At 38.3% G+C, this 12559-nt stretch overlaps 1 protein-coding gene across 6 annotated transcripts in view; it reads right to left on the reverse strand.

Moving 5' to 3' along the window:
• The window catches only part of PHF8 (PHD finger protein 8), a 99988-nt gene that overhangs the window by 67343 nt on the left and 20086 nt on the right, over positions 1 to 12559 (reverse strand). For all 6 annotated transcript variants that reach the window (XM_032329896.1, XM_032329897.1, XM_032329898.1 and 3 more), the window contains exons 5-8: positions 7896 to 8056; positions 7134 to 7275; positions 5334 to 5520; positions 1644 to 1806 (exon numbers count right to left, since the gene is read on the reverse strand). In XM_032329896.1, coding sequence (XP_032185787.1) covers positions 1644 to 1806; positions 5334 to 5520; positions 7134 to 7275; positions 7896 to 8056 — 653 coding nt within the window. The remainder of the gene's footprint in view (positions 1 to 1643; positions 1807 to 5333; positions 5521 to 7133; positions 7276 to 7895; positions 8057 to 12559) is intronic.

Here is a 12559-nt window from a genome sequence, read left to right on the forward strand (position 1 = left end):
TAGGCTCCCTGCTGAGCAAGAAGTCTGATGTGGGATCTGATCCCAAAACCCTGGAATCACAATCTGAGCTGAAGGAAGATGCTCAACTGAGCCACCCAGGTACCCCTAAAGATTTATTAATTTGAGAGAGAGAGAGAGAGAGAGCACAGGCAAAGCTAACAGGGAGGGGCAGAGGGAAAGGGGAGAGAGAATCTTAAGCAGACTCCCTGCTAAGCACCGAGCCCAACTCAGAGCTTATGACGCTGAGATCATGACCTGAGCCAAAATCAAACCTGGTGATTCACAGACCTGTACCCCTGGGGATAAAAATATATGTTTATAAAAAAAATAAAAAAATTAATTAAAAAAAAAAGAGAGTCCAATGCTTAAAGGTGCTCGTAACATGGTAAAGTTTTACGGTGTGTGAATTACATCCCAATTTTTCTAAAAATACATTTAGCTAAATGAAAATGAAAACACAACATATCAAAATATGTGACACAGTTCAATCAGTGCTGAGGAGGAAATTTATAGCACTAAATGCTTACACTAGAAAAGAGGGAAATCTGAAATCACTAATCTAAGTTCCTGTCTCAAGACTGGAGAAAGGAGCAAAATATACCCCCAGCAAGCAGAAGGAAGGAAAAACAAAGATAAAAGCAGAAATCAATGAAACTGAATAAAAAGACAACAGAAAAAACTGTTGAAACAGAAAGTGGCTCTTTAAAAAGTTTGAAAAATTGGCAAACCTCCATCAAGACTGACACAGAGTAAGAGAAGGCACAAATAACTAGTATTAGGAATGAAGCAGAGGATATCACTAAAGACTTGGAAGACATCAAAAAGATAGTAAGGAAATATTATGAACAACTGTATATATTCATAAATTTGACAACATAGATAATATGGAACAATTCCTTGAAAACACAACTATCATAGCTCACCCAGTATGAAACAGATAATTTGAATAGCCTGCTAAAGTTTAAGGAAATTGAATGTTAATAAAAACTTCCTAAAAAAAAAATCTCCAGATCCATGTGACTGCACTAGAGAATTCTACCAAAGTTTTGAGAAAATTAAACATTAATTCTGAAAGCAAAGAATGAAAATTAAGAAATCAAGGAAAATCTAAATAAATGGAAAGACATACTGGGTTCGTGGAAGACTCAACATGGTAAAAATGTCAACTTCCCCAAATTGAGACAACCGGGGGCACTTTTTCAAAACAAAAACTCAGATCCCACCCCAGACCTACAAATTCATAATTCAAGGGGTGAAGTCTAGGCATATATTGTTTTGAAATATATATGACCCAAGTCATTCTGATTTATAGACTGCAATGCCAGCCTCCAGTCACTATCCCTAGAGTCATGGGGTGGAAAGACCTATTCTCTCTCTGTCCACCAAGCTGACATCAGTCTAGTGCAAGGGAGTCCATCAACCTCTTCCTAGACCTTCCCATTTGCAGCTTCATGAAGTGACCATGATGCCCACTGGCCATCATGTGAATTTTCCTGTGGTCCAGTCTGAGTTACCAGTTGATATGAGAGGGATATCCCACATAATCAGATCAATACATCATGGAAAGGGGCTGACTCTGGTGCCACAACCTCCCTTCCACTTCTCGCCCTTCTGAAACCCTCCCAGAGGGGCCCACGGAAGACCTGTAGGAATGAAAAGTGTCTGTCCTTGCTTCACGGAACACTTATAGCACTTGTCCACCTGGTCCCCAAAGAACATCTCGTTCTGGTTAGAGGAGCTGCTCCAGCACTCAAAGAGAGTCAGGTTGGCGTTTGTTGGGCGGATCAGGTAGAAGATCTTCTCACCCTGAAACAAAAAGAGGTTGAAGTGCCAAAAATATCAGGTTTTCCAGAAAAATATTCCACAGGATCTCCGAAAGGATATTCTCTCTCTCATGCTCCTAGACCATGTAACATGACAGAATTCTTTTCCAAACCCATCCAAAAATCATTTTCACGTGGATTTGAAAAACTTTAAAAGGTCCTTTTGAACTCTGTATTTTTAAGCTTCTATAAGATTGACAAAACGACTTGGAAAGGGCATCTCAAACAAAATTGTTCGGCTTAGGACAAATGTACACCAAAAGATCCTATTTTAGATGCAACCAGGCCAAATGAGAAATGGCCTCTATAGATGAGTAGATCAATACTAGTAGCCCTAAGAGAATTTAAGGCCACATTACTGATGAAAAGAAAATTGAATTTGCCTTTAAATGCCATTTACAAAGAGTGTTCCTTCTCACACCTGCAATCAAAGCTAATAAATGTTTAAAAGTTCAGTAATTGCCAAAGGACTTCTAGAAGATTATATGTTAGGCGATTATCTGTTGGAAAAACATTTTATTTCCTAATTATGTTCTGCCTGGACAATCACCAGATAGATTATTTGGCAGAAAAGAAACAAAAGCCCACTAGTACAAAAACATCCCCAACTGACACTTGATTAGTTTAACTGGTGTTTCATGATAATAAATTCCAGTGTAGAAAAGCAACAACACTAGAAATTATCTACTGTAAAATTGGAAAAATTTGAATCAAATCAGTAGATAATAGTATTATACATATATCAACATTAATTTCCTGATTTTGTAACTATACTGTGGTTATATAAAAGAGAATGCTCTTATTTTCAAGAAATACACACTGATTACAAGATAAAGAGAAACCATGTCTGTAACTATTCTCAAATGTTTCAGAAAAAAATATACAGAGGGAACTATTTTATTATTTATTATGTTTACTTCAGAGGAAGAATATAATGAAATGGTAACATTAGGAAATCTAAGTGAAGGGCACACAGAAATTCTTCCTACCACTCTGCAATTTTTCTATAAAAACTATTTTATATATAAAATATATATGTATTTCTATAAAAATTATTTTAAAATAAAAGAGGGGCACCTGGGTGGCACAGTCAGTTAAGCGTCCAACTCTTGGTTTTGGCTCAGGTAATGACATTCATGGTCATGAGACCAAGCCCCACATCAGGCTCCATGCTCAGCACAGAAGTCTGCTTGAGATTCTCTCTCCCTCTTCCTCTGCCCCTCCCACTTGTGCTCGCTCTCTCTCTCTCAAATAAATAAAAGAAAAAAGTTAAACCTAACATTTGAGTAACAGTGATCTACATTCTCCAATTTCATGCTAAGCCAGTGGAAACAACTAGTTTAGGATTCACAATCATTTGGACAATAGCCACATCCAAGTTTTTGGCTCTTTCCTTGGCATTTCTGTTAAGAAAATTAAATAGCATGATGGTGGAAGAATCAAAATTATTTTCCAGACCTCAAAAGTCCTTCATAGTCACTAACAATCCATATGCTAATTACAAAAATTTTATAACCACTAAATAGGAAACTACCCATAGGAACATTGACATTAAAAAAGACTTGTTATAGGGGTGCCTGGGTAGCTCAGTGGGTTAAAGCCTCTACCTTCGGCTCAGGTCATGATCTCAGGGTCCTGGGATCGAGCCCCATATCAGGCTCTCTGCTCAGCAGGGAGCCTGCTTCCTCCTCCTCTCTCTCTCTCTGCCTGTGTCTCTGCCTACTTGTGATCTCTCTCTGTCAAATAAATAAATAAAATCTTTTATAAAATAAAGACCTGTTATATATGCTCTATCTGATGGTAATGGCAGTTATGTGTCTACATATGACTGTCAAAACTCAGCAAACTATACACCTGGAATAGACTAATTTTATGGTGTATAAATTATATCTCAATAAAGATGGTAAGGGGGAGGGGAAGTTTCTCATGTTACCAAGAATTTCTACAGTAAATATGGACATTTCCATACACAGTCATAGGAGTATGGATTGGTTCAATTAAGATTAACAGTCAGAGAAAACCTTAGGTTATTAAAAAAATGTTAAGCATTGCTGCTATAAACATTTGGGTGCACGTGCCCCTTCGGATCACTACATTTGTATCTTTAGGGTAAATACCCAGTAGTGCAATTGCTGGGTCATAGGGCAGTTCTATTTTCAACATTTTGAGGAACCTCCATGCTGTTTTCCAGAGTGATTGTACCAGCTTGCATTCCAACCAACAGTGTAGGAGGGTTTATAGCAGCAATGTCCACAATAGCCAAACTATGGAAAGAACCTAGATGTCCATCAACAGATGAATGGATAAAGAAGATGTGGTATATATACACAATGGAATACTATGCAGCCATCAAAAGAAATGAAATCTTGCCATTTGCAACAACATGGATGGAACTAGAGGGTATCATGCTTAACGAAATAAGTCAGTTGGAGAAGGACTATCATATGATCTCCCTGATGTGAGGAAGTGGAGATGCAACATTGGGGGTTAAGGGGGTAGAAGAATAAATGAAACAAGATGGGATTGGGCGGGGACAAGCCATAAGTGACTCTTAATCTCACAAAACAAACTGAGGGTTGCTTGGGGGAGCAGGGTTGGGAGAAGGGGGGTGGGGTTATGGACATCGGGCAGGGTATGTGCTATGGTGAGTGCTGTGAAGTGGGTAAACCTGGCGATTCACAGACCTGTATCCCGGGGGATAAAAATATATTATATGTTTATAAAAATAAAAACGTGCCCCTTCGGATCACTACATTTGTATCTTTAGGGTAAATACCCAGTAGTGCAATTGCTGGGTCATAGGGCAGTTCTATTTTCAACATTTTGAGGAACCTCCATGCTGTTTTCCAGAGTGATTGTACCAGCTTGCATTCCAACCAACAGTGTAGGAGGGTTTATAGCAGCAATGTCCACAATAGCCAAACTATGGAAAGAACCTAGATGTCCATCAACAGATGAATGGATAAAGAAGATGTGGTATATATAAACAATGGAATACTATGCAGCCATCAAAAGAAATGAAATCTTGCCATTTGCGACGTGGATGGAACTAGAGGGTATCATGCTTAACGAAATAAGTCAGTTGGAGAAGGACTATCATATGATCTCCCTGATGTGAGGAAGTGGAGATGCAACATTGGGGGCTAAGGGGGTAGAAGAATAAATGAAACAAGATGGGATTGGGTGGGGACAAGCCATAAGTGACTCTTAATCTCACAAAACAAACTGAGGGTTGCTTGGGGGAAAAATTTTAAATTAACAAAAAAGAAGGTTAAAAAATAAAGGCAATAACTTCTTTCGGATAAAAAAAAAATGTTAAGCATCAAAACTGTAGACACAGTTTATATGGCATACCCACTAAGTGCACAACCCCAAGAGAGCAGTTATATGGAGATGTCACCAAACAATCTGGGAGATGGGTAGACCTTAGCGGCCTATTTTGTGCTACCACCTGACACAAAGAGGGAGGTTCAAGGCCAGGCTGCCTCTAGAAGTCACATTCGTTCCTACCTTGAGCACATGGTACCAGACCGAGGTGCCACCAAAGTCAATGTGAAAGTCTGTATAGCTATCCCGCACACTCATGAGGCAATACTTCTGCACATTGGGCCTCTCAAATATACACTCCTCTGGCCACAAGTTCTCCACCCATGACAGCTTCCGAACAATCTTGGGAGTCTCCACAAGGTTAGAAAGCCTAGCAAGGAAGGGATGGAAAGCAGATGTCAGCTGATTGGGAATTAAAGATTAAAGCCTGAATAAAATGTTCCCCATCCCAGTGAGAGTCAAGTAAGACAAAAAAGTTCTTTCTGCAGAATCCCTAAGGGCACCTAGCTCACTTATTCCTGTAAGTCTGGTCAGCATCCTCATTCCACTCAGCTCCAGAAGTCCTAAGTCCTAGCTCCACAGCATCCCCCAGTTAAAGGAGATCATTTCCTCCACTAAATGCTCATAACTCTCCCAACCTGGACCCACTCACTTGGTACTTGGTCAGTAACAGTTTTTGTACTGTCCCCATCTCATAAGGTCTTTATGAGGAACCATTAGAGAAACTTCTCAAAGGCTCAGTTTCAGGTAAAGAAGTACCTCTCCCAAATACCTGGTTGTTTTGTCTTATGTAAAAACCATAAACCTTATAATACTGCACTTCCTTCCTTGTCCTGACCTTCAGGAAATTTACTGAACACTCTACAGTCCTTCTCTACCAACTATCCAGACACTCATACACATATTTTGTGTGCAGATTACCCTCCAGATGCATCCTATTTACCCTTTATTTTCCTTTTGTTCCAATTTTTCCATTTTTTCCCTCTGTATCTCTGTAATCCACTTCAAATAGTCTTTCAAGATGAAGTGAGGTATAAACAACCATAGTTTTTTTTTAAATCCTCAGGTTTTTAAATTTGTATGTTAAAACCAACAGCAAGGGTTTTAATATTGTAGTACAGTTATGTAAGATGTTGCCATTGATAGAAACTGGCTGAAGAATACACAGGACCTCCCTGTGTGTTTTTTTGCAACTTCCTGTAAATCTGTAATTATGTCAAAATTCAAAGTTAAAAAAGTAATCAGGGGCGCCTGGGTGGCTCAGTGGGTTAAAGCCTCTGCCTTCCAGCTCAGGTCATGATCTCAGGGTCCTGGGATTGAGCCCCGCATTGGGCTCTCTGCTCAGAAGGGAGCCTGCTTCCCCCTCTCTCTCTGCCTGCCTCTCTGCCTACTTGTGATCCTGTCAAATAAATAAATAAATAAAATCTTGAAAAAAAAGTAATCAGACAGTAAGCTTTCTAAGTACAAATGGATATGTTATATAATACTTTGGGAACTCCCACAGTTCTGAGCACAGAGAAGACTACACCATATATCTACTGAGTGCATGAGTCCACATAGAATCATTTAAAGGTTATCAGCTTTTTTTTTTCTTTTAAATCTAAGAAACCTTATCCTTAGAGAAACTACTTGGGGTTAATTCAGTAAATCTATTTCCAGGGACAGAGGGCCTATCCTGAGAGTTAAACAGTGACCATGCCACAATCAAAATACCAAAAACAAGGTCTAAGAAAGCTGCCCTAGCTCTTGAAGGAGACAAAAATTAACTAAAATAGTTACTGCATACTCTATCTAACGCTAGAAACTGTAGAAGAGAAACACAATTTGGTTGTTATAATGTGATCATCTACCCTAGAAAGGATAAACCAGCTCATCATCCCAAAGGAAGAAACTACCAAGAGGAAGGGAAAGGAACACTTATACTCAGTATATCACAAGTTCCAAGGACTTTGTTTGTTTTTTACTTACCCCTGCCCTTCCTACCTGGTATCAGAGAATTCCAAACTAATGACATTGAGGACTTTCTCTCTCTTTCCACTGTAATAATATTTCACAAAATCACCGAGCTTCATCTTGCAGTCGGCCTGGCGGGTCACATCAATCACATCAATCTCTTTGTCAGAACCTGGAATAAAGAGATGGGTTCTGTACCAAGTGGCCTTGGACCAGGGAAGCCTCCCTCCCCTCCTCACCTGTCCCTACAATGGACTGGCACGCAAAACTTCTCACCTCAGACACACTGTATTTGTGTGTGCATGTTTTAGAGGTAGGGGTAGAAATCCCTCACACTCTCCTTAGATCTACATACTGGGTCCAGGTTTGCTACAGCAACAGAACAGCCTGACATACAGCATCACTTACAGTACAATCCATGTGCCTGGGCCCTATTTCTTCACTTCTCTTGCTATCCCCAAAAAGTCATGGCCAGGAGACAACTGGCACATGAGGTCAAAAGTCAAAGGCTTTCTCGTCTCAACAGGAAAGAGACCACCATGATACCTGGAATTCTCCAGGTAAAAAAAAAAATGGGGCTCAACCTGGGTGTTTGTGGCCTACAAGGAGGAAAAGGAAAAGAAAAGCAGGATTTGGGTTCTAGTTTTACCAAAGAATGACTCTGGGTAAATCCCTTTGCCTCAGATTCCCAAGATGGCTAGAAAAGAAATGTAAAAGTAGACTGGAGGGGAAGGGTCATGGGACTTGATGAGAATAAACAATGTCACAGTTAAGAGGATCCATGATGCTTACCAACATAGTGTTCCACATCCCTCACAGTGAATGATGGAGAGGGCAGTGTCATCCCCAATCCATCCTTCTTCAAGACTAGGATGGGCACACTGAAGCTATTCTCTTCCAGGAATTCCACGGTCAGCTGACTTCCAGTGGGCTTCAGAATCACTTCATCTGAGCTGTGGGCCACATGAGAGAAAGCCTGAGCCCCAGAGGCTCTGCCACAGAAGGCCTCACTTGATGCTGCTATTAACCCAAAGAGTGGGGCCTTCCTTAGTGGACCTTAATGTGGGGTAGAAGCTAATGTCATACACCTCATTTTCCAGGGAAGAAATGACCTATCCTAGGCAAGAAGCCTGGTCATTGGCAGAGGTGAGGAGCTAAACTTAGGATATATTGTCAATAGGGTACTCTTCTCTGAATGCCAAAAAAAGAAATCAGCCAACAGCCTGTCCAGAAAGTAAAGATGTATCTGCAAATTTAGCTAATTCACTCTAACCCAGAGCAGCATCATTCATTTAAAACACTGGCAAATAAAGAGAAAAGACTGATTTTTGGATGACATATCCAATAAAGGGTTAGCATCCAAAACATATAAAGAACTTACACAACTCAACACAAAAAAAACACAAGTGATACAATTAAAAAATGGTCAGAAGACATGAACAGACACTTCTTCAAAGAAGACACAGAGATAGCCAACAGACACATGAAAAGATGTTCAACATCATTCATCACCAGGGAAATGCAAATCCAAACTACAGTGAGCAATCACCTTACACTTATCAGAAAGGCTAAAATCAAAAACAAGAAACAAGTGTTGGCGATAATGTGGACGAACAGGAACTCTCATGCACTGTTGGTACGAATGCAAACTGGGACAGCCACTGTGGAAAACAGTATGGAGATGCCTCAAAAAATAAAATAAAACTGTCATAAGATCCAGTAATCACACTACTGGATATTTACCCAAAGAATACGAAAACCCTAATTCAAAAGGATATATGCAGCTCTATGTTTATTGCAGTAATATTTACAATAGCCAAATAATGGAAACAGCCCAAGTGTTCAATAGTTAATAATAGATAAATGAATAAAGAAGATGTGGTGTACATATGCACATACACACAAATACACATACACAATGTGTATTATTCAGCCATAAAAAGGAATGAAATCTCACCATTTGCAATGACATGAATGGAACTACAAAGTATAGTGGTAAGCAAATAAATGAGTCAGAGAAAGACAAATACCATATGATTTCACTCATATGTAGAATTTAAGAAACAAAACAAAGGAAAAATAAAGAGACAAACCAAAAAACAGACTCTTAACTATAAAGAACAAACTGATGGTTACCAGAAGGGAAGTAGGTGGGGGGATAGGTGAAATAGGTGATAAAAATTAAGACTACACTTGTCATGATGAGTTCTGAGTAATGTATAGAATTGTTGAATCACTCCATATTGTATACCTGAAACTAATATAACACTGTATGTTAACTATATTAGAATTAAAATAAAATTAAAATTGTTTTTGATTTTTACAAGCACCTTCTCAATACATATACTTAGTTAACTAGAAAACTAGAAATCATGCTGGAGATAGACTATTTGGCCAAGTTGCATTGGAACAAACATCTGGAAAAATATTAAGCTCAATGTGTATCTCACTCTTTACATAATTCTAAATGGATCTAAGATTAAACTGAAAAACATGAAGTCAGAGAGTAGTAGAAAAACATGGGAGAGACAAGGCCCAGTAGTAATTAAAAAATAGCAATAAATAAATTTAACTACATAAAAATTAAAAATTAAAATTTCCTACAAGGAAACTTAGGGGTGCATGTATCTTTAGTGTTTTTCTCTTCTTTGGGTAAAATACTCAGTAGCAGAATTACTGGATTATAGGACATTTCTATAATTTTCCACAGTGGCTGTACCACAGTGGCTGTACCTGTGCATAAGGGTTCCTTTTTCTGCACATCCTCTCCAACACTTGCTATTTCTTATCTTTTTTATTCTAGCCATTCTGACAGGTCTAGGGTCTAATAACCTCATTGTTTACTGTAGTATTATTTACAATAGCTAATACAGAGAAGCAACCTAAATGTCCATTCATAGATGAATGGATAAAGATGTGGGTATATACACATACAATGGAATATTACTCAACCATAAAAAAGAATGAGATCTTGTCATCTGCAACATGGATGGCTCTAGAGGACATAATACTAAATGAAACAAGCCAGAGAAAAACAAATACCGCAGGATTTCATTCATGTGGCTCATGATGATCATTGAGTAATGCATAGAATTGATCATTTATACCGTATAGTTGAAAAACTAATAAAAGACTCTATGTTAATTATACTTCAACAATAAATACATGCTTAAATAAAATTTTGTGCAAGAAAAGCTATTATAAATCAGTAAAAATGGGCAGTAACCCAATAGAAAAATTGTCAAATGACATAAGCAGGCAGTAACCAGAAAAAGAAATAAAGATGACTTATAAAAGCACAAAAATATATGTACCTTCTGTGCACCTGAATGTTTATAGCAGCAATGTCCACAATAGCCAGACTATGGAAAGAACCTAGATGTCCATCAACAGATGAATGAATAAAGAAGATGTGGTGTGTGTGTGTGTGTGTGTGTGTGTGTGTGTGTGTGTGTGCATATATATATATACATATACATATACATATATATATGTATATATATAGTGGAATACTATGCAACCATCAAAACAAACGAAATCTTGCCATTTGCAGTGACATGGATGGAACTAGAGGGTAGTATGCTGAGCAAAATAAGTCAATCCGAGAAAGACAATTATCATATGATCTCTCTGCTATAAGGAATTTGAGAGGCATGGCGAGGGGTTGTAGGGGGTAGGGAAGGGAAAAACGAAACAAGATGGGATCAGGAGGGAGATAAACCATAAGGGACTCTAAATCTCATGAAACAAACTGAGGGTTGCTGGGGGGTGGGGGAGTAGAGATAGGATGGCTGGGTTAGGGACATTGGGGAGGGTATATGCTAGGGGAGTGCTGTGAAATGTATAAGCCTAATGATTCACAGACTTGTACTCCTGAAGCAAATAATACATTATAGGTTAATAAAAAATATATATGGTATCATCACTTTGGAAACAATTTAGCAACATTTATAAACATTTTTTAAGATTTTATTTATTTATTTATTTGATAGAGAGAGATCACAAGTAGGCAGAGAGGCAGGCAGAGAGAGGGGGAGGCAGGCTCTCTGCTCAGCAGAGAGCCCAGTGCGGGGCTCGATCCCAAGACCCTGATATCATGACCTGAGCCACAAGCAGAGGCTTAACCCACTGAGCCACCCAGGTGCCCCCATTTATAAACATTTTTAAGGCACATATTCTTTGGTCTAGCAATTTCATTTTTAGGTAGTAAATCCACACATATACTCATCCACATATACAAAAACTTAAGTACAACACTTTGTACTTACACTTTGTACATACACTGCAACACTTTTTTCTAATAGCAAAATACTAGAATCAATTTAAATGTTCAATATGGTTAAATAAATTATATAACCATACAAAAGAATACTAAATGTTCATGAAAAAGAATGAAAAACATCTGCATATGCTATTATGGATTAATTGCCAAGATATGTAATTTTGGTTTTAAAAAAGCAAGATGCAGAAAACAGAGTGTATTAATGCTTTTTCAGAAAAGCAGGACACACACACACACACATTTATATTAAAAAAAACTATTTCTTAATGAATGCACAAGACACTGGTTGACTGGAGAAGATCTAAGGGAGGAGAAAGGAGACTCACTGCCTCTGAACAAACAAAACAAAGAATATTAAGTTGAAGGAACACATAATCCTAAATAACATTTCAATTACAGGAAAGCTGAAAATGGTTGTGCAAATTAAAAACCAAGCAAAAGACAGCGCTTTATTCATTACTTTTTCTAACTCATTACTTCTATTCAAGTAATTTATTTTTAATAAGCCCATTAATATTTTTTAAAGGGAAAAAAAAGCCACCTGGCTGGCTCAGTCAGTAGAACATGACACTCTTGATCTCTGGGTCGTGAGTTCGATCTTCATGTTGGGCACAGAGTTTAATTTTGAAATAAAAATTTTTTAAAATTAAAAACAAAACAGATTAAACGGGGAAAAATATTTTTTTGATTTAAAAGAAATGCATGACCACTCAAACATTTTTTTAATTTTTAAAAAGTTTCCTTTTCTCTACAATGAGAGAATTAAACTTTCTGATTTTTAGACTCCTAGTTGAAGCATTCCTTGGGTGCATGTAAATATCCTCTCCTGAAAGGTAAAAACTGATTCCCAATCTACCAAAGGTTTTTACGAGCAGATGTTAACATACTCTGCATGTTAAATGAAACCCTAACAATGTTTCTTAGAAAAGGACTAAAACAGGGGCGCCTGGGTGGCTCAGTTGGTTAAGCTCTGCCTTTGGCTCAGGTCATGATCCCAGAGTCCTGAGATGGAGTCCCATGTCAGGCTGCCTGCTCAGCAGGAAGCCAGCTTCTCCCTCTCCCTCTGCTGGTCCCCCTGTTTGTGCTCTCTCCTATCTCTCTCAAATAAATAAATAAAATCTTTTAAAAAATGACTAAAACAGAAGATCCATCCCCAAAGGGAACACATAGAACC

This window comes from Mustela erminea, chromosome X (assembly GCF_009829155.1).
Source record: "Mustela erminea isolate mMusErm1 chromosome X, mMusErm1.Pri, whole genome shotgun sequence".
NCBI lineage: Eukaryota > Metazoa > Chordata > Mammalia > Carnivora > Mustelidae > Mustela > Mustela erminea.